Source organism: Pteropus medius, unplaced genomic scaffold, assembly GCF_902729225.1.
Source record: "Pteropus medius unplaced genomic scaffold, Ma_sr-lr_union100, whole genome shotgun sequence".
Classification (NCBI taxonomy): domain Eukaryota; kingdom Metazoa; phylum Chordata; class Mammalia; order Chiroptera; family Pteropodidae; genus Pteropus; species Pteropus medius.
This window is the reverse complement of record NW_024352784.1, coordinates 6,651,074-6,669,878: the sequence shown is the minus strand read 5'-3', so window position 1 is coordinate 6,669,878 and position 18,805 is coordinate 6,651,074. Positions and strand designations below refer to the sequence as shown.

The window sequence follows — 18,805 nt, the reverse complement described above, 5'->3', positions numbered from 1 at the left end:
CACAGCTGAAGGGTTGGATTCATCCAGCTACATGTCTAAGGTTCTAAGCTGTTATGACCCCACTTACCTCCTGGGTCCTTCAAATCCTGGATGCCTACCTCTAAGAGTGACTCTAAAGGCTCTACCAGTTGAGTTATGCCTTGGAAGTTGAGCTCAGTCCAGGAGACCTCATTGCTACTGGTTCTACTGTTGAACTCAGGGGCTGAAAGCTCAATTCCCAGATACTGAAGGCACTTAAAACAATAGTTACCAAATGACGGGTCTGCTCCTCAGCCCCAGATTAAGCCCCTCCCTCAAGACCTAAGCTGAGCCTTAAACTGACCTGACCTTGGCCCCAACCTAACCCTCGATCCTGATCCAGGCCAAGCAACCCACTCCTCATGTTTGTTCCAAGGGCTGGGAGAGGATGAAGCTGTAGGTGAAGCAGGGGAGCCCACCAGGCCCAGAAGGAAGAGCTCTCACCAGTGACGTCTCACAGAGCAGTTTGCTCCCGCGCACCAGGTTCCCAATGGTGATGTGGAAGTAGGTGTTGCCGCTGCTCCAGTTGGAGATCTTGGTGAAGGGGTGAGTGGTCAATATGTCCTAGAGGAACAGAAAGTCTGAAGCTGCACAGCAGCTTCTCTCTGGCCCACTCTCTGGCCTCACTCCCCTTGGCCCCAGCCCATGGACACCACCCATATGACAGGCCTCGGCTCTCAGATAAGAGAAGGGACAAGAAGGTAGAGGACAGCTCTGCCACGGAGCTGCTGTGGCAGGCAGGTGCCTTCCCGCTCCATGCCTTGGTTGCACCGGCTTGCAGGATACCCAGGGAAGTCCAAGAGGCTGTTGGGCACGTGGCACTGGGATTGGAAATGTAAGAGGCCTGAAGGAACTGAGATGGGTTTCAATGAGCTGGTCCAGGGGAAGTTTGAGGAAAGAGACAGGAAGACAGGATAGAACCTTGGAGAGCAAGGTAAAGAAGCAGCCCACAGAAGTCTCTGAAGATGACCAAGAGAGAAAAGTGGGCACATGAAGCCAACCGGAAGATGGTGGTCATTGGCACCTGTTGCCAACAGTCCAGGTGTACCCCTCTTGTGCACATGGTAGAACTGTGCTTCTTGGCCCCTTCGGTGAGGACTGCTCTGGCCCATAAATATGAGCAGCAGTTACCCCAGCACTGCCTGCCATCCTGACCAAGACGAGCAGAGAGCATTTTGGAAGGATCAAGTGGATGGCAGCGTCCAATGATGTCGAAAGTCTAAGTACTAAAAAGGGTTCATTGTATTTAGTAATAAGGTATTTGTTAGTAACTCTAGAAAAGCTATTTTGACAGAGCAGTAAGGAAGCAGACAGAGCAAACACAGGCAGCCTCTCAAGATGTGTGGCCAAGAGGGCAGATGAAGTGAAGATGTTGGCTGGCAGGGGCTTTTGTCGGAGTGGAGACAGAGCAGCCTGCCCCCGCCCGCTCTTTCCTGTCAACGCTCACCTTGGTCCTGGGATCAATGAGGCTGACCCCATACTTGTTGATAGCAATTAAGAGGATCTCAGGGAAGTTTGGCTCCGTAGTTTGCTAGTAAAGAAAGCGAAAAATCATCAGATGGGGGACCCAGAGCAGGGGTGCATTTGGGACGGGAATGAATACGTCCCCAGCTAGCATTAAGTCAACCTCTCCTGCTACCTACTTGGTGCCAGGGGTGCAGTGGTGCTGGCAGCCCTGCCACAATCTCATGGTTTCCACCTATGCTGGGCCCTCGGTGCTGCCGAAAATCTCTTAATGGGTCCCCAAATGAGCCCCTTTTCCACCTCTCTAGCAGTGGTTTCGTCCCTTCTCTCCTCCTCTAGGAGTCTCTGCTGTCTCCTCTCTCTCAGCCCAAACATCGCTCATCTTTAAAAATCCTCCTCGAACCTTACACCTGCCTCCAGCTATCTACCTGTTTCCTGCACAGCCAGGCTTCTCTAAAGGCCTCCCTAGGTGTGTAACAAGGCTGTCCTCTCCTCTCCATCCGGACCTGTCCCCTCATCCTCTCAGAGCAGCCTCTTCACCATTCTTCTGCCTCTGGTCTTGCCCCTCAGATCCACCCTCTACCCTCCAGTCAAAATGGGCTTCTGCCCATTATCCTCGTTCAGAACCCTCCAAGGCTGGCCACCACCAGCAGGAGGAAACCCAGCCCCCTTGCCTGCTTGCCAACCTGCCTTTCATCACAATCCGCTCACCTCACACCTTATGCCTGTCCACACTTAACCACTTGCTCTTCCTGCCCAGGCTTGAGCTCTCACACTTCTGGGTCTTTGCTCATGCTAGGCCCTCTGCCAGGAAAACTCTCCCCAGGGTCTTCCGAGAAATCTCAGATATTGCCTCCTCCAGGAGGCCTCCTCAGCCTTCACAGTCTGGGTGGGCCTCGCTGGCTCTGCCGCCTTGACAGAAGCTCCCCACAGTTTATCCTCCATGATTCTGACCTGTTTACATATCTGCCAGGCTGAGCTGCTGGCCCTTCTCTTTCCCAGGACTGAGCCCAGGACTCAGTATTTAGCCGAGATCCTTAGCTGAGACAAGGTTGAGGGGCTTCCCTCATTTCCTTGCGGGGGCCGGCAGCAGAGGCCATCGCTGTTTCCCATAGTCCTGGGGAGGAGTCTCTGTGCCTTCTCATCCCCGCTCCTCACCCCCTTCCTCCTCTCTCAGAAGCTACCCACAGCGTACCTTCACCTCGAAGAAAGCTGAGCCAAAGGTGGGCCACTTGAAGATGAGCTTCAGGAAGGCCAGCTTGGCCTCTTCCTTGGACTTCCCTGCGTGCTTGTTGAAGTAGGCTACGATGGACTGCAGGGGGAGGGTGGGTTAGGGCCCCCTCCCCTGCCGCTCCTGTCCCATCCGCACTGTCAGCAGCTGTCATTGGCCTTGGAGAGGGGTCCTGGAGGCCATGAGGGGCTCCCCACTTTATCCCAGCTAATGGACTCCTGGCCTCCCTTTCCTCCCCCAAGCAAGTGGGCCAAAGAGTATCAAGTCAAGTCACTGTGGTAACCAAGACAGGGCAAATTACTGACAAGTGGCCAGCGGAATCCTCTGCCTGAAAGACTGGAGACAAAAGCAGGTGGAAGGGAGAATGTGACAGAGACCTTATCAAATACAGGGCCACAGGAGACACTTCCCTGGGCTGCTGGCCAGCACCTGCCCCCTTGACCCCTGGGGTACCTAGGGGGCCACTGCAGGCAGATCCTATTCCCACTGCCTCTGCCATGCTCACCCGCTTCCAGTCATCAGGTGAGACTTGCCGGATGAGGTCCTGGGGCACCAGCTCCCGTAGCAGCTTGGGGATACTGGGGAAGTAAGACTTGTCCTCCTCAAACTTGACTCTATAGATCAGTGCCCCCAACTGCAGCACCTCCTCCCGCGTGCACTTGTGGTAGCCTCGGAGATACTTGGGCAACTCCTGCCAGAGACAGAGCAGTTCACAGGTGGGGAGGGACCTGGAGGAAGCAGGCTTCTTCCCTCCCACTCCAAGGTAGAGTCTACTGCCTTACCCCACATCGAGGCCCACCCACTTCTCCAGCCTCAGCTGACACTGCTCCTTAAGAGGAGATGGCACAATATAGGGAAGTAGCAATTATGTCTACACAGATTCAGCACATTGCAGTTTGAAAACAGCCCACCTCCCCACCACCTATCTCCCTATTCATAACCATCTATCCGTCTACCACCCAGCCATATCGGTCTATCCACTCACATCCATTTCCCATCCATTTCCCCATTTGTCCACCCATCAACTCACCCATCCTCCTATCCACCTATCCATTTACTCACCCATCCATAAATTCATTCATCATCCATCCTTCCAGCCATCCATTCACAGAGTCACCCATTCACCTATTCACCAGTCCATCAAGCCAACAAATATTTTATTGAGCACCTACTATAAGCCAAGCCCTTTAAGCAACAACATGTACCCTCCCTACTCTCATGGAACTTATAGTCAAGGCAAGAACAGCTATCATCACACCAAATCAATGTATAATTCCAGTCTTTGAAGGAATTGTTCTCAGTGCTGTGAGGACATAAATCAAGGTAACCTGATCTAGTCTTCGGGACAGGAAGACTTTCCTTAAGATAAAATGATTGCAAAAAACAATAAGTGTTGGTGAGGGTGCGGAGAAAGGGAACCTTCATACATTGTTGGTGGGATTACAAATTGGTACAGCAGCTATGGAAAACAATATGGAGGTTCCTCAAAAAATTAAAAATAGATGTACCTTTTGACCCAACAATTGCACTTCTGGGTATTTATCCAAAGAAAACCAAAACGATAATTTGTAAAGATCTATACTCCCCAGTATTCATGGCATCACAATTTACAATAGCCAAGATATGGAAGCAACCTAAATGCCCATCGACAGATGATTGGATAAATTATGATTCATATATACAACAGAATATTACTCAGCCATTAAAAAAATGAAATCCTACAATTTGCAATGACATGGATGGACCTAGAGATTATTATGCCAAGTGAAATAAGTCAGACAAAGATAAATAGCATATGATTTCTCTTATATGCGGAATCTAAGGAACAAAAGGAACAAACTAATCAAAAACAGACTCACAAATATAGTGGACAATTTGGTGACGGACAGAGGGCAGCGGGGTTGGGTGGCTGGGAGAATGCGGTGAAGAGTTAAAGAAGTACAAATTGGTAGTTGATAGTTGGTCACAGGAATGGGGAGCACGGCATAGGGAATGCAGTTAGCATTAATATGATGGCTAAGTGGAGGGCCAGGGAAGGAAGGGAGCAGATGGGGGGCTCGTTTTACGAGTTATATAGATGTCTAACCAATGGACTGTATACTTGAAACTAATTTAAATAAATGAATTTTTTAAAAAATGATTTAATTCACATCTGAAAGCTCGGTGGGTAAAGAGGGAAAGAACTGTGGGAAGAGCATCACTAGAAGAGAGAACATCACTGAAGCCTGTGACAGACTTGAAAGTTTGGAAAAATGTACATGGAGTGAACTGAGCAAAGGGATGCTGGATACAAGACAAGGCAGCAACGTAGATAGTGGCACCTCCATGTAGGGCCACAGTCAGGATTTGGGAATAGGAAGGGATATAGGAAGCCACTGAGAGGATCTGGAAAGTATGAGGACCACCCTGTAGAGAATGGATTGAAGGGGGACAAAAACAGAAGGGGGAAATCAGAGAAAAGGTTACTGGCTTCATTCGGATGGTAGGGGTGATGGAGACGTGGATGGATTTGAGAGATCTTCAGGAGATAAAGTCAGGCAAATGATTTAGGATGTGGGAGGTGAGGGAGAGAGAGATACCAAGGCCGACTTGGGTTTCTTCCTTGTGTCAACTGGTAGTTGACCTCGCCATTCACTAAATGGGCAACACAGGGTGAGGGTGGGGAGAGGCATGGGGGAGAGGTAGATCCTAGATTTGAATGAGGACAGCCCTTCTGACTCCCAGGCCAGGGTTCACTCTACCATGGCAGCCACCATCCCACCTCCCCTGCCCTTCCCCACATCCTGGCTTGTCTCTCCCACAGAATGGTAAACCAGCTAGCCCAGAAAAGATCACTGAGTCTGCAGTCACAAAGACCTGGAATCAAACCCGAGTTCCTTTGGCCCTGTTATCCATATTACATCACTTGATTTCTCTGTGTCTCAGTTTCTCCCTCGGTAAAATGGGAACAACACGCCTACTTCTTGAGGTTTGTTGAGAGGAAAGAATGAGTGAAAAATATCAGACACGTAATAGAGGCTCAACATGTGAGCCTTCCTCCTGCTTCCTGCAAGCACATGTCTGTGCTGGAAAATATTGACAGATTCATCTGAGGCCTCAGATATACCCAACTATAACAGCAGAACCTTAAATTCAGAGGACAGCCCCTCACCAAGGGAAGGGCCTGACCAGATGGGATTTGGGAGCTCAGAAGAAACTCCCAAGAAACCCCTGGGGGCTAGAAGGTTGAGCTAGAAGGTTGAGAAGATCTGAGAGGTTAGGCCACCGCCACCACCCACCCCACCACCCACCCTAGAGGGTCCCAGGAGAAATCTCTTCAAGGATGTGCTGTTAGTGGCCCCTCCCCTGGCAAGGACAGCAGGCCTCTGCTTTCACAGTCACAGCATATAAGGTCGCCATGCGTGGGGGCAACAACAGCAGAGAGGCACTGGGCATATCACCTGGTAATAGTGGAAGATGGAATCGGCCATGGGGTCCTTCCCTGGCACCGTGGTGGTCCACAGCTTCTTCATAAAGAATACTTGGTAGGTGAGTGAGGGCACGATTCCTGTGGCAAAGGGCAGTCAGTCACCTGGAGGGTCTGGGTACAGAGGGGCACCCATGTCCAGCACCAGCCCCTTGGGTACCACCCAGGTGGGCCTTGCGGTGTGGCCCTGAGCCAGCACCCGCCCTGCTCCAGGCCTCAGATGATCCCAGGACCCAGCCTCACATTACCATCCTTGACCGGCCGTGCTTTCTTTATCCAGTCTGTCAAGTGTCGAACGAAGTCGAAGAAGAAGTCGTTCTCAGGGACGCTGATGACCTAAGGACATGGCCATTCTGATCCACTCATTTTAGTTTGAGCAATACTGAGTTTTCTGACTTTCCCACCCAAGGCCCTCCTGGTGGCTCCTTCTCCATAAAGACTCCCACTGGCAACCAGAAGGGCAGAAGAGGCGTCGCATATCAGCCCACCTTGCACCAATGGCACCTACTGAGTGTCTCTAGAATACAATCTGCCTAGAGTGACAATCATTCCATTCAGTCCTTCAGTTAAAACCCAGTGAGTGGCACACTAGAGCCCATGGCCGAGAACGAGGCCCTTCCCCTGCCTTAGATATCGTCTGGCATCTATGTCCTGCTCCTCCTGCAGGCTCTCAGCGACCCCGGTCAAGGACCTCACTGAGACTACCTCTGGGTCCCCAGTGTCCGGCACAGGGACAGCCATGAAGTGAGGAGGCAGACATGGACACACAGGGAACTGGGAGTGAGCAGCAGAAGCGGGCATCCGGTCTGCCTGAGCGGGTCAGGAAAGCCCCACGTGGGCAGTGGCTTTCACATTGGGCCTTCGATTCCCATGGACAGAGAAGTGGGGGAGGACTATGTGGGATGGTGGCAGCGGCCTGCCCTCTGGAGTCACACCCACCTAGAGCTGAGTCCCTGCCGGGCGACCTTAGATAAGTTCCCTAACCCTTCTAAGCATGAGTTTTGTGTTCTATTAGGTGGGGATGATCACTCTTCGAGAGTTATTTTGAGGGTTAATTGGCCTCGGCACGCCAGCTGAGGGACCAGATCAAATATGGAAAGTGTCAGGGCAGGGTGAGGAGCCTGGAGCACCCAGAACATAGAGTACCACATGGCTCCCGAGAGTCTGAGCATGCTGTGCAGTGCCTCAGAAGAGAGATTTGGGGGCAGCCGTGACACATGAGGGGGCCATTGCAGGGATATAAGAAGGAGATGGGCACACGCGGATGCTGCGTGCAGGAGTGCCCCTCCCCCTTCTCTCCTCTCTCTCCTCCTCCCCCTCCTTCCATCTCACTCCTCCCCACTGCTGCCCCCCATGAGCTGCCATGACTCAGCAAATTTCTGCCCAGACAGACCAACAGCAGGCGGATAGAAGGCAACGACCACCACCCACCTTGTCTGCAATTTTGACAAAGAGGCTGAATCCCTCGGAGGACTTGAGGAGCAACCGAGCGGCAATGTTCTGGCAGAAGTCCTTGGCCTTAGTGCTGGACTCCACCTCGAAGGCCTGGGGGGTTGGCGGGGTCATCACTTGGCTCTGGCAGGGCCTCTTGAGACCCTCTGGCTGTGACTCCAACTAGACTGAGTCCCCTCCCGTGCAAGACATCCCCGCCCCCCAGGGGGCGCCCTGTGGGTCCAGAACTGGGCACAGTGTTTAAGAAAAGGAAAAGGCAACTCCTGTCTGGGTCTTTCCAGATTGTGTCCTGCCCAGCCCTCCAAACAGGACTCGGCCCTGGCCGTACAAGCATGAGTGATGGCAGAGGCCAGGGAAGCACAGACAGCACCGGTGATTGGAAGGAGAGAGACTGGAGGAAGAGGAAAGCAAATTCCAGAAAAGGGGAGGAGAAAAGATAGAGGGGAAGCAGCCCAGACTGGGGTGGGAGGAATCGGAGAGTCTGGGGAAGTTCGGGTGGAGGGAGAAATGCAACTGAGGGCCGTGGGGAGTGGGGGGACCTGCTCTATGGAGCCTTCCACTGGGGGGGACAGGAAAGGATCTTAGCAAGTTTTTCTGTCTTTGTGACAGGAATCCTATCGTGGCATTTCTGAGTCTTGTCTCTAGACAAGTTTTAAAACTGCTTTTCGAGCTAAAAGTTTTGATGTTGGGCTCGTTTATCTGAATGAGATAGGAAGGGGTCTGTAAGAATGTGGGCTCAAGGTAGTAGGGGAGGCCGGGGGCAGGGGGCAGGCGGGCCTATGCCCAGGAACAGAGCTGGCATCAGGGAGGCGGCACAGGCGTAGAGCTCGGCTCAGAGGGAAGAAGCGCTTCTCCCTAAGGAAGGGCTCCTCAGAGAGAGGGAGACATGACCTCAGGCTGCTCAAGGAGGCTGGAGGTTGGACCAGGAAGCCAGGGGCTCCTGACCCGGGGAGTCTGTGGCCTCTTGACTGAACCCTGACTCCACCGTGGGCAGGAGGATGGAGGCAAGTGTGGGAATGGCAAGAGAGAAGCATCAGGTCTGCTCCCTGTGTCCCCGAGGGAGTCTGGTCATTCAGGGGCATCCACAGACCAAGAAGCCAGCAGCCCTCACCTCGTCAGTGTCGTCAGGAAAGTAGACCTTGTGGAAAATCTGGGTAGTTTTGTGCTGGATGGCCTCCACCTCCACCAGGTGTGGGGGATACTTCCGGGACCCATTTCTAAAAACCATGGGGTGGGGAAAGGAGAGACGGACAAAGTCAGGAACCTGTGGGTTCGTGGGGCCAGGGGTAGCAAGGAACAGAGGGAACTTTCAGAGACAGACCCACTTCTATTCCCTGTCCATCACTTCCTACCAGGCGACAGTCACTTAACTTCTGAGAGCCTCCAGTTGCTCTTCTGTACAATGGAATACCAGCACCCACCACATAGGGCTGTGGAGGGGACCAAACGAAGCAAAGGATGCAAGTGAGCTTCGTGGAGTGCAAAGTTCAGTCAGGTGTCTGCCTCCCCAGCAGACTCGAAGGTGTGAGCCAAGCCCTTCTAAGCAGCCAGACTCTGAAACTGTGTCCCGAATGGGCAGTGAGCACTGCAACCTTTGTTTAGCTGGCAGCTGTGGTATCCCAGGGATGGGCCCTGACTGCTGTGCGGTCTTGCCCTTATCCCCAAGGGACTTGTCCCACAAGCTCATGTGGCCAGGAGCCCATCCCAGTGCCTGCCCCCACCAAGCTCTGTGCCCGCTGCCTCTGCCCCATGCAGGTGTCCGCACCTTAGGGCTTTCTGGAGCCGCTGCAGGCAGTCGATGGCGAGTGGGCAGTGCTTGCGGGACTGCAGGAAACGCTGTACGTGGGGCAGGAGGATGTTGCTGGGCGGGAAGAGGCCTGTGCACAGCCAGAGCAGCTCCCAGCCCCGTTCCTCGCTATACCTGCAGGAGGAGGTGTGGTGTCCAGCAAGGGTACAAGGGTCTGAGCACCCCCAGTGGCCACACACCCCTCGGTTCCTCACCATGGTAGCACATGGTATAGCACATGCCCTGATCCCCACCCGTGTCTGAGGACCAACATGGGCCCACTTTTCTGACCATTACTGCTGGTCAGCCAACCTGTGCAGGGCCACATGGCTGTGTCGTTGCCAGCCACATAGAGATGACATGCTCATGCCAGAACGAAAATCAGCTATGTCGCCAAGCACTTTGTTTGGTTCAGCTAAGATTTTTTTTCTTAGCAAGACTTTCTTTTGAAAGAAGCAGTATGTGACTTATATTCTGGCAGAAGCTCTTCAGCTCATCTATTCCTTGAGTAGCGCTGAATTTGACCAGCCCCTGGGCTCCCTCAGGCACCACTGGGAGCTCGTTGGGACAGACAGGAGGGAAGCTTGGAAGGCTTTTAGAAGGAGGTGGCATTTGGGGTTTGAAGGATGAGACAAATTCTGATATGCAAAGGAGATGAAAGGTATTCCTGGCTGTGGGCGCAGCATGTACAAAGGTTTGTCAGTGTGAAAAGATCTGATGTATGGCTCGATGGTGGATTTGAGTAAGAGATGTAGAAAGTGCCAAGGCCCGGGAGGGAGTTGGGAGTCTAGGCCTAAGGGAAGATGGTGGGGCATCTCTCGGGCTCTGAGACTAGCTCAAGCCTGACTTCTCACTCCTGCCATGGTCTGCCCAACAGGGAGGAGAAAGTGACACCTTCTGGGGCCCAACACCTTTAGGCCATGAGATTTCAGCCAGAGCTTCCAAATGACAGCCAGCCCAGCACAGGCCAGGGATGAGACATTTGCTCAAGAGCTGAACCTGCAGGCAGCTGGTGTAGTCTGGGGTGGGGGAGGCGGAGGTCCACAGGAGGCCCAGGCAGGGAGTGACAGGAAATTAGAAGGAGCTGGGTCTGTTAAACTTGGAGGACAGACTCAGAAGGCATAGCCACCACCTCTTGGTTCTTGACCCTCCTGAGACAGAGCTAAGACGTGAGAGGCCTGAGTGAGAGAGGACCGCGGCCAGGCAGAGCCAGTGCTGCTTTGGGAGGGAGGGAGCTCCCCATCACAAAGGGTGCATGACCTTTAAGATTCCCTTCAGCTGGGAGCAGTGGGGGTGGGGGTGGGGGGCTACCCCTCACCTGCCCATGACTCCAGGCTCACCTGATGTGGTTGTCAGTCAGCTGCTTCAGGATCTGCACATACACCTCGTCCTTGAGGGGTTCAGCCTTCAGGGCGCCCTCAAAGATCTGGTCAGTGAGCTCGCTGACGGAGCGCGTCCTCTTGGATGGGTAGTCGCCCATGTACTTGAGCATGGGTGGGGAGCCGTCAAGGAAGGGCTCATGGCTGAGGGGGACCGCTGGCCTGGGAGGCAGGAGGCTACCTCTCCCACAGGGCCTGCCTCCTGATCGTGTGGCCCTGGGTTCAGGCCTCTCACTCAGGAAATAGGCATGATCTGCCCACCCTTCTCTCCATGCCCACCACCCACCTTCTCTCCTCAATCCTCTAGCTGCCTCCTCAGGCTCCCAACCCCCTATCCAAAGTCTCCACAGCAACCAGGATGCACTGTCCAAATCACTACTAATCTGACTGTGCCATCCTTTGACACCATCCCAGTGGTTCCCCATGGCCTTGGGACACAACTCAAGCTTCTTAACAGGACTCGGGGACCCTACATGAGTCAGCCCATGTCTTTGGGTTCCCTTCTTGAATCTGCCCTCCAGCGGGCTGAGTTATCTTGTGCCCTCAAAACAGCCCTGCTCGGTTTTGCCTCAGGGGCTTTGTGCATGCTGCTCCCTCCGTCTGGAACTCCCCCACTCTCCTCCTCCTTGGCTGCCTAAGGCCTAGTTTTCAGGTCTCAGCCTGGATACCCCTTCCTCCAGGAAGCCCTCCTCCAAGGCCGAGTCAGGTCTCTGTGCTGCTGGCCCTATCAGAGCACTGACCCCAGTCAGCATGTCTCCCCTCTTAAATATAAGCACTATGAGGCCAGAGACGAAGTCTGGTCACCTCCGTGTCTCCACACCTGGTTCAGCTCATGGCATAGTACACATCTGTCAACCAAATGACAGGGTCAGAGGAGATAATGGGTAAGGTGACCACTTATACAGTGTAAGATATCAGGCACGTGGATGGAGCCAGTCCATCAGCATCCCTCCCTCCACGTCTCCCCAAAACCCAGCTGGGCCCTCAGAAGGAAGTAGGTATCGAGATGAAAACTCTAAAGGCAAGGTTCTGACACCATCCTACCCTGAAGTCCCCTCCCCGTGGCCTCTTCCCCGACCCGCTGTGTCACCTATCCTCATGGGTTCGGATATCGATGAAGGCCATGCAGGCCTCCTGCGAGAGCTCCTCGCTGCCCAGGATTTTCTTGAGCAGTGCCTGCTTGAGCGGTTCCCGTGTGTGGCTCCACAGCCGGTCCTTGCCTCGGGCCTTGGACACCATCACACGGCTCAGTGTGTGCTTGGGCGGGGGCCTGACACCACAAAGGGACAGTTAGCATTGATGCCCAGGTTGTGAGACTTCGTCCCCATCCAGCCCTGTGCCTGGAGGCCGAGAACGGGGCCCTGCTTCGCCCTGTGGACCTGGGGTAAGTCACAAGCCCTTTCTGGGTCTTAATTTCTCAGCTGGAAAACAGAAATATGAAGATGCTGTGCCCCAGCCACTGCTGCCTCCTCCCCGGCCTCCTCACTCACGTTCCTCTGTGCTCCTGCCTTGGCATGTCCTGCCTGCAGCACTCCTCCACCCCAAGTCACCCTCTGCATAGCTCAACTCAGATGCCACCTCCTCCAGAAAGCCTCCCCTCTGTCCCCAGCAGTCCCAACACAATACTGGGCACACAGAAACACAGCTGCCTGGTTTTGTGCCCGCCTCCCCACCAGGACTGAGAATTGTGTGTGCCTAAGATGCCACCTAAGACTGCAGTCACAATCTCTTAAATGAAGAGAAGGGTCATCTCAATGGACAAAAAGTGCCCTTTGGCTCCCTCTGACCTCATAGGTGAGGGCATCACAAAACAACCCCACCTCGCTGACCAGAGTCGCAGAAGCCTGCAGCTGGCCATCCCGGGGCCCCCTCTCCCCTTTCCCTGTCACCTGAAGTAGTCGTAGGAAAATTCCTCCAGCGTGTAAGGCTTGGCGCGCACCTCGGGCTCCGGCGTTCGCAGCTGCAAGAGCCGGATGACATCCTGCCTCTGGTCGGGGGTCATGGTGACCAGGGCCTAGAGACCGAGGGACAGGAGGCTGAGGTTAGCTCTCAACTGGGGGCTCATGGAATCAATGGGGTAGAGCCTGGAGCCTTCTGGACTAGGGCTGGGGAGACTGTGGCTGTGGGGGTGCACCCTGTGCCCTATTCTGACCCTGGGAGTCCCTTTGCCCTTTTTGATTTCTGAAGTTATTGCTACCTCCATCGTGCTGGGCTCAGAACCCTTCCCTTGGTGCTCTGTGTCTGAACCAGGTTGGGTCAGTCAGAAAGCCAAGACAAGGCAGGGGACACAGTGTGAGAACTGCCCGGTGAACAGAGCCTGGCTCAGGAGCTGCCTGGAAAACTGAACTCTGAGCCTCAGTGTTGCACCCGAGGGGGCTGCAGGAGCACCAGGGCCTCTCTTCCCAGCTCTCTGCTCTCATCGTCCTTTCAGACAGAGCAAGCCGATGCCCCTGCCCCTCTCTCCTCCCATCCCCCCCCAAGCACTTCCTCATCTAATGCAGTTTTAGGCCCCTCTCCATCTCATATAGGTTTGATAGTTGCCCTAACTTTAAGTTTGTGGTCCCATAAGACCCCCAGATCGTCTTCACAGAAGCTGCAGACCAGGAACCTATTGTGATCCCTCACTCCATTTTATAGAAATGGGAAGAAGACAAAGAAGTGTCCAGGGGAGCGTCCCATGCATCTGCCACCTCCAGGCCACATACCACAATCTCCCGCGGTGGCATGGTGACAGTGGGCATGACATACACACAGTCAGTGGGGAAGTCCCCACGCTGCTTGGTCCGCTCATTGATGCCACAGGCCCAGCCCGAGTTCATGACCTGCTCGCCTGTGTCATGGTCCAGGATGATGAGGTCTCCCTTGGCAAAGCTGAGGAAGCCTGACTCCTCGCCCGCTGGGAGGCAGAGGTGAACGGGACCACATGGGGGCAGAGAGAGAGGCTGGGTTGGCACATCTTCATTGAGGTTGATGACCTATAAGCTGTTCCTCCCCACTGAATAACTGACGCCCTGTCCTACTCATGTCTGCTCACTGGTCACCCTGCCTCCACCTTGCCCTCCACACAGACATGGCCATCACAATGGGCCACTCGTCTGCTCAAAAAGCCTTCTGTGGCTCCCCATTGCCCTAAGGATAAAGCCCATTCTCCTTGACATGCTCGGAAGGCCTGTTGTGGGCTGGCCTTCCTGACCTCCTGACCTCACTTCTTTCCCCTTCTCCCTCGCCTCACCCATTCCAGCCAAACCAGGCTGTGCAGTTCTCAGACACACCCGCTTTCCCCAGCCTCTGTGCTCAGTCCCGCTCTCCTCTCTGCCTCGCGCCCTCACGCACATTCCTCCCTGAACCCCAGGCTGCGTGGAGCCTGTGTCCTCCGGGCTCCCACAGCCTCTGGGTTTCCCTGGTCACTGTGCTGTCGCAGGCACTGTCGCCGTCTGTTCCCGCCCCCTCTCTCCACTGAGGGCAGGGACAAGGTCTATTTCCTCTCTGCCCAGGGCCCAGAAGGGAGCCGTAATTGCTGTCATCATTTGAAGATGGTGGGTATTCGGAGAACACAGGAGGAACCCCTGATCTCACCTGACTAAGGTGACAGATGATAAGTATTGAAGATGAAGGAAGTATTAAATATGGAGAAAAGAAAAGAGAAAAGATTGCCCACAGAGCAGAGAAGGCAGGCACAGAGTTTAGGTATTTGGTCCAGCTGGAACCAAGGGCGTCTGGGGAAGGATGAGTAACAGGCACTAGCAGCTTGAATGCCAGGCCAAGGCTAAGGTGTGTGATCTGACTGATACCCCTGACCCCCAGTACCGGGAGCCCATGCCAGGAGCCACTCACCAGGGTTGGGGTTGTCCTGCAAGGCCACCACATACTTGGACCTCTTTCGGAGCCCCTCCAGAAAGGTGACCACTAGGTCACGGATATCCTCGGCATTGCTGGAGGTGAAGGTGTACTCATCCCCTTTGATGGTGGCCAGCGTGAAGCTGGGGGCTGTCAGTTTGGCTCCCCTGCAGGACCAACATGGAGAACAGGGCCCAGCCGGGGTCAGTCCTGCCCAGCCCGAGTGACGTGCAGCACAGCCCAAGTCAGAGCAGCCCAGCGAGAGCAAGACACGGCACTCCCTGAAGGAGACCAAGGCCAGCTTAGTCGGACGTGGCTTGGCCAGAGAGAGGCTGGCCCAGCCAGGGTGAGACTTAGCTCAGCTCAACCTGTCAGACATGGCCTGGCCAAAGTCACACATGGTCAGAGGGAGGCCGGCAGTGGCCCAGACCACTTTCCCTTTGCTGTCTAATTCTTACTTACCCTTTAGGTCTCAGTTTAGATACCCCTTCCTCCAGGAAGCCTTCCCTGCCTTCCCACAGCCCTTATCACATGGGTCCTGCTGTCACATGGCCTGTTCAATATCCATCTTCCTTCTCAACATAGGCTTCAACAGGATAAGGACTATCTTGTCACCACTGCATCCCTTGCGCCTAGCACTTGCCTGCTCGGAGGGGATCATGGCCCAGCGCTGGCCCACATCAGACACAGCCCCAGATGGGGAAGGCCCTGCTGTGAATGCCAGCATGTTCCAGGAACCCACCCCCAACCTCGTTCCCATGTGCATTGTACTTTGCAGTGTGCAAAGAACTCTCCCACCGAGTGTTGTGTGCATTCTTCACCATGTTACTAAGGAAAGTACTAAGACCTCATTTTAGGGATGAGGACATGGAAATGAGTCCACCCAGGCTCCTGAACCCAGGCCAGGTTCCTTCCATACACACCCGACTGCCCCTGACTGTCCTAACTACTCTCGCCCATCTTGGAACAACACTAATGCACTGTAGAGACCCTCCTCCATCCCCGTTGGGAGGGAGGGGCCCGAGGGGTCTGCACAGTGCCACACGAACTGCTCAGTTACACGCGACCAGGACAGGCCACTGCGTGCCTCTGCACCTCGGCGACGTCCTCTGTGAGGCGGAGACTCCCCTCAAAGGCCCCGTGACAGACAGGAAGGCTCCGGGAGTCCTCTCCTTCCCCTTCTGTACCTCCATCTGCCCCTCACTTCAGACAGGGCCCCAACGCTTGAGTCAGGGCCCCAACGCTTGAGTCCCGCCCCCTCCATGGTCTTTGTGCAGCTTTGACAACTCCCTGCTCTGCACTAAAGTGGGGCGTGCAAGGGCTGGGACTAACCTACTGCTAGACACGGCCATGATCTCGGGGAAGGACAGCTCCAGAAGCACCTGCTCTTGCTCATCCACGAAGTAGACCCCTGTCCAGTTGACGGCCACAATGACATCATTCTTGGGGAGGCTGGGGCCTGGGGCAGAGACCGAGGCACTGAGAGGGAGGCCCCCGGCCCCAGGTCCCAGCCCTTCCCATCCTCACAACCGCCAGGGTGGGGAGTAGATGGATTTCCATTTTACAGATGGGGAAACTGAGCCTCAGAGAACACAACCTCCTTGGAAGCAAAAGCCCAGAGTGTGGTGGGACGAGCGTGCTGAAACCAGGGCACTGGGCGTGAGTCCTGGCCCTGCCACTGGTCTTTGTACAAGTCCTCGCCCTGCAGTGATGCGGAGTGTAGGGAGGACTTGGACTCATGGAGACCCAAGGTCCCCGCAAGCCTGGTATTTGGTGATTCCATGAAGCCTGGCACCAGTTACGGGGCATGGCACCGAGCAGGTGCCCCAAATGACAGCCCGAGGATGGCTGAGCTAACGACCCGTGCAGGCTTGTGTCAGCTACATCCACTGTCAGCTTCACGGAGTCGGCCCAGCCCGTACTCTGGGCTACCTTCTTCTATAGGTGTTTTAATGATCTCAATACTCATTCAGTTATTCCACCCAATGTGCTGCTGAGCACCTACTATGTGTCACAGACCCTGACTGGACTGAGGAAGATAGGCCCACTCAGCGCCCTGGCCTGGAGAGACCAAGTGGCTCTGCAGGCAGGAGCCTGGCTGACTGGGGCAACTGGCTCAGGGCATCTCCTCCCCATGCCGTGGGCTGGAGCCATGGAGTGAAAGAGGGAGCAGGGCATGGAGGCAGGAGGGCTGGGGGTACCTGAGAATTTGTAGGCTTCATAAAACCTGGAGAAAAGCAAGGGCCACTTGAAACGGGCATAATTGACCACATCCTCTTTGACCTTCTGGGAATCAGTTCTCCTCTGGGCATAAATCCCCTGGAGGGGGACAGACAGGGAACAAAAAGACATTATACACTCTCATCTGGAAATCAAATGTCCCTGCCCCGAGGCCAGGGCTTGGACGCATGGAGGCCCAGGTCTGTGGTGCCCTCCTGTGCATCGTGTGCCTCATCCCATTCCATCAGCCCCCAGCCACCCTGTCGCTTGTCTTTCTCTTACTCCATCGACATCAGTGAGCACTTACTGGGAAGCATGGGTGCCCACCCCCCACATACAACAGGGAGCTCCCAACTCAGCAGAGTGACTGAAAAGCCCACAATTCTAGCCAGTGCAGGTTCAAGGAAGGGATGGGCTTTAGCAGCTGACCAAGTGTGATGGAGAGATTGCCAAGGATAGCGACGGAGGGGTGAAAAGGGAGAACTCACATCTCTTCTGGAGGGAAGGCGAGGGCCTTAGGGGTGAGCCAGGCCTAGATGTAGAGGGGGTGCAGAGAGCCTTCAGGGAGGGGTGGAGGCTTGTGGGCAGCTCACTAGAGAAGGCAAAGAGCTGGGTGGGGAGAAGCTGTGTGGTAAGGGGTTAGAGACTGCTGATCTGTGAGGTCCTCTGGCAGCTTGTGTGCAAAGACGATTCTGCTCTTACACAACCAGGGTCTGGAGATCTACCACTCCAGCCTCACCAGGCCACCCCCGCTCTGCTTGGGCAGCTTCTTAGCCTGGAAGGGAGCTACACAGGGTGGGTCATGGGCCTGGGGTCACAAGCAAAGAGGTCAAGGGGACCTATACCTAAAGTCTCCAAGGCAGGAAGTTGGGCTGGGTTCTTATAGGCAGAAAATAGGGTGCCCTTCCTAGAAGCTCCCCCAGCATGCACCAACACTCCTGAGCTGTAGCTCTAGTAAGTGCCTGTGCAAGGCCAGGAGGGGGGACACCCAGTTCTCCTGGACCATGGCTTCCCTCATGAGGCCGCAGGGCTGGATGCAATCCATCTCTGCGTCCCTAGCACCCAGCCCAGACCAGATGACAGAAGAGAACTGATGTCCCTGGTGACATGGAGACATGAGAGAACTGATGTCCATGGTGGAGAAAGTCTTCTGGGAAAGACCAAGGGTGCTACCCTGTCCCCCAGCAGCCCATGGACGGACATGTCAGGTGAGAGCTGTGACTCCTTCGATTGCCCAGATCACCAGAGAGCCCCTCCTTCAAGACCCCTCCCAGCTCTCCTACCTTCTTGTGGGCAGCGATGGCCAGCTGGGCCCACTTCTCCAGCGTCTTCAGGGTTGTGATCTCGCGGTCAGGGATGTAGGTGGGCACGAGGTTCAGGAGGCGCTCCAGAATCATCTCGGAGCCATAGTCCACAAAGTACTGCTGGGAGGCCAGCTCAGCCAGGTCATCCTCCTAGGGCGGGTGGGAGTGTCATCCTCCTAGGGCGGATGGGGGGATCTCACCCTCCTAGATTAGGTGGGTGTGTGTCTTCCTCCTAGGGTGGGTCGGGGTGTGTCATCTTCCTAGCTGGGTGTGTGTGTAGAGAGAGCTCATTCACACACCCTCTGGAAAGCCCTTCCCAGCCACTGAAACCCCCAGGGCCCTGCCTCCTGTACCTCCCAGACCCTGGCCTGTGCTCTCACTCATTCACCAGGAGCTCTTGTCTGCTTAGTGAAACCCTGAGCTCCCTAAGGCCAGGACCACACTCTTGCCTTCTCCTGGGTCCCTTAAGCACCAGGGACATCAGAGCTGATCCAGAGAGACCAGCCGGCCCATTGGTGAGGGAAGTGTATCACTGTTACCTTCTCCATCACCATCCCTACACCCACGCTGGACAAAGTATTGAACAACTCAAAGGCTATAATGCAGAAGCTTCAGAGTTAGGTGGGCACTGGGCATTTGCCCCTTCTC

The 18,805-nt window shown here is 54.9% G+C and overlaps 1 protein-coding gene across 1 annotated transcript in view; it reads right to left on the bottom strand.

The window, feature by feature from the left end:
* MYO7A (myosin VIIA) overlaps positions 1-18,805 on the bottom strand; it is an 87,321-nt gene that overhangs the window by 3,793 nt on the left and 64,723 nt on the right. The window contains exons 35-51 of the mRNA XM_039848328.1: positions 18,137-18,307; positions 16,835-16,952; positions 15,966-16,092; positions 14,631-14,800; positions 13,502-13,692; positions 12,686-12,810; positions 11,909-12,066; positions 10,758-10,911; positions 9,397-9,552; positions 8,743-8,848; positions 7,611-7,724; positions 6,428-6,515; positions 6,154-6,260; positions 3,219-3,404; positions 2,678-2,794; positions 1,466-1,549; positions 463-582 (exon numbers count right to left, since the gene is read on the bottom strand). Coding sequence (XP_039704262.1) covers positions 463-582; positions 1,466-1,549; positions 2,678-2,794; positions 3,219-3,404; positions 6,154-6,260; positions 6,428-6,515; positions 7,611-7,724; positions 8,743-8,848; positions 9,397-9,552; positions 10,758-10,911; positions 11,909-12,066; positions 12,686-12,810; positions 13,502-13,692; positions 14,631-14,800; positions 15,966-16,092; positions 16,835-16,952; positions 18,137-18,307 — 2,292 coding nt within the window. The remainder of the gene's footprint in view (positions 1-462; positions 583-1,465; positions 1,550-2,677; positions 2,795-3,218; positions 3,405-6,153; positions 6,261-6,427; positions 6,516-7,610; positions 7,725-8,742; positions 8,849-9,396; positions 9,553-10,757; positions 10,912-11,908; positions 12,067-12,685; positions 12,811-13,501; positions 13,693-14,630; positions 14,801-15,965; positions 16,093-16,834; positions 16,953-18,136; positions 18,308-18,805) is intronic.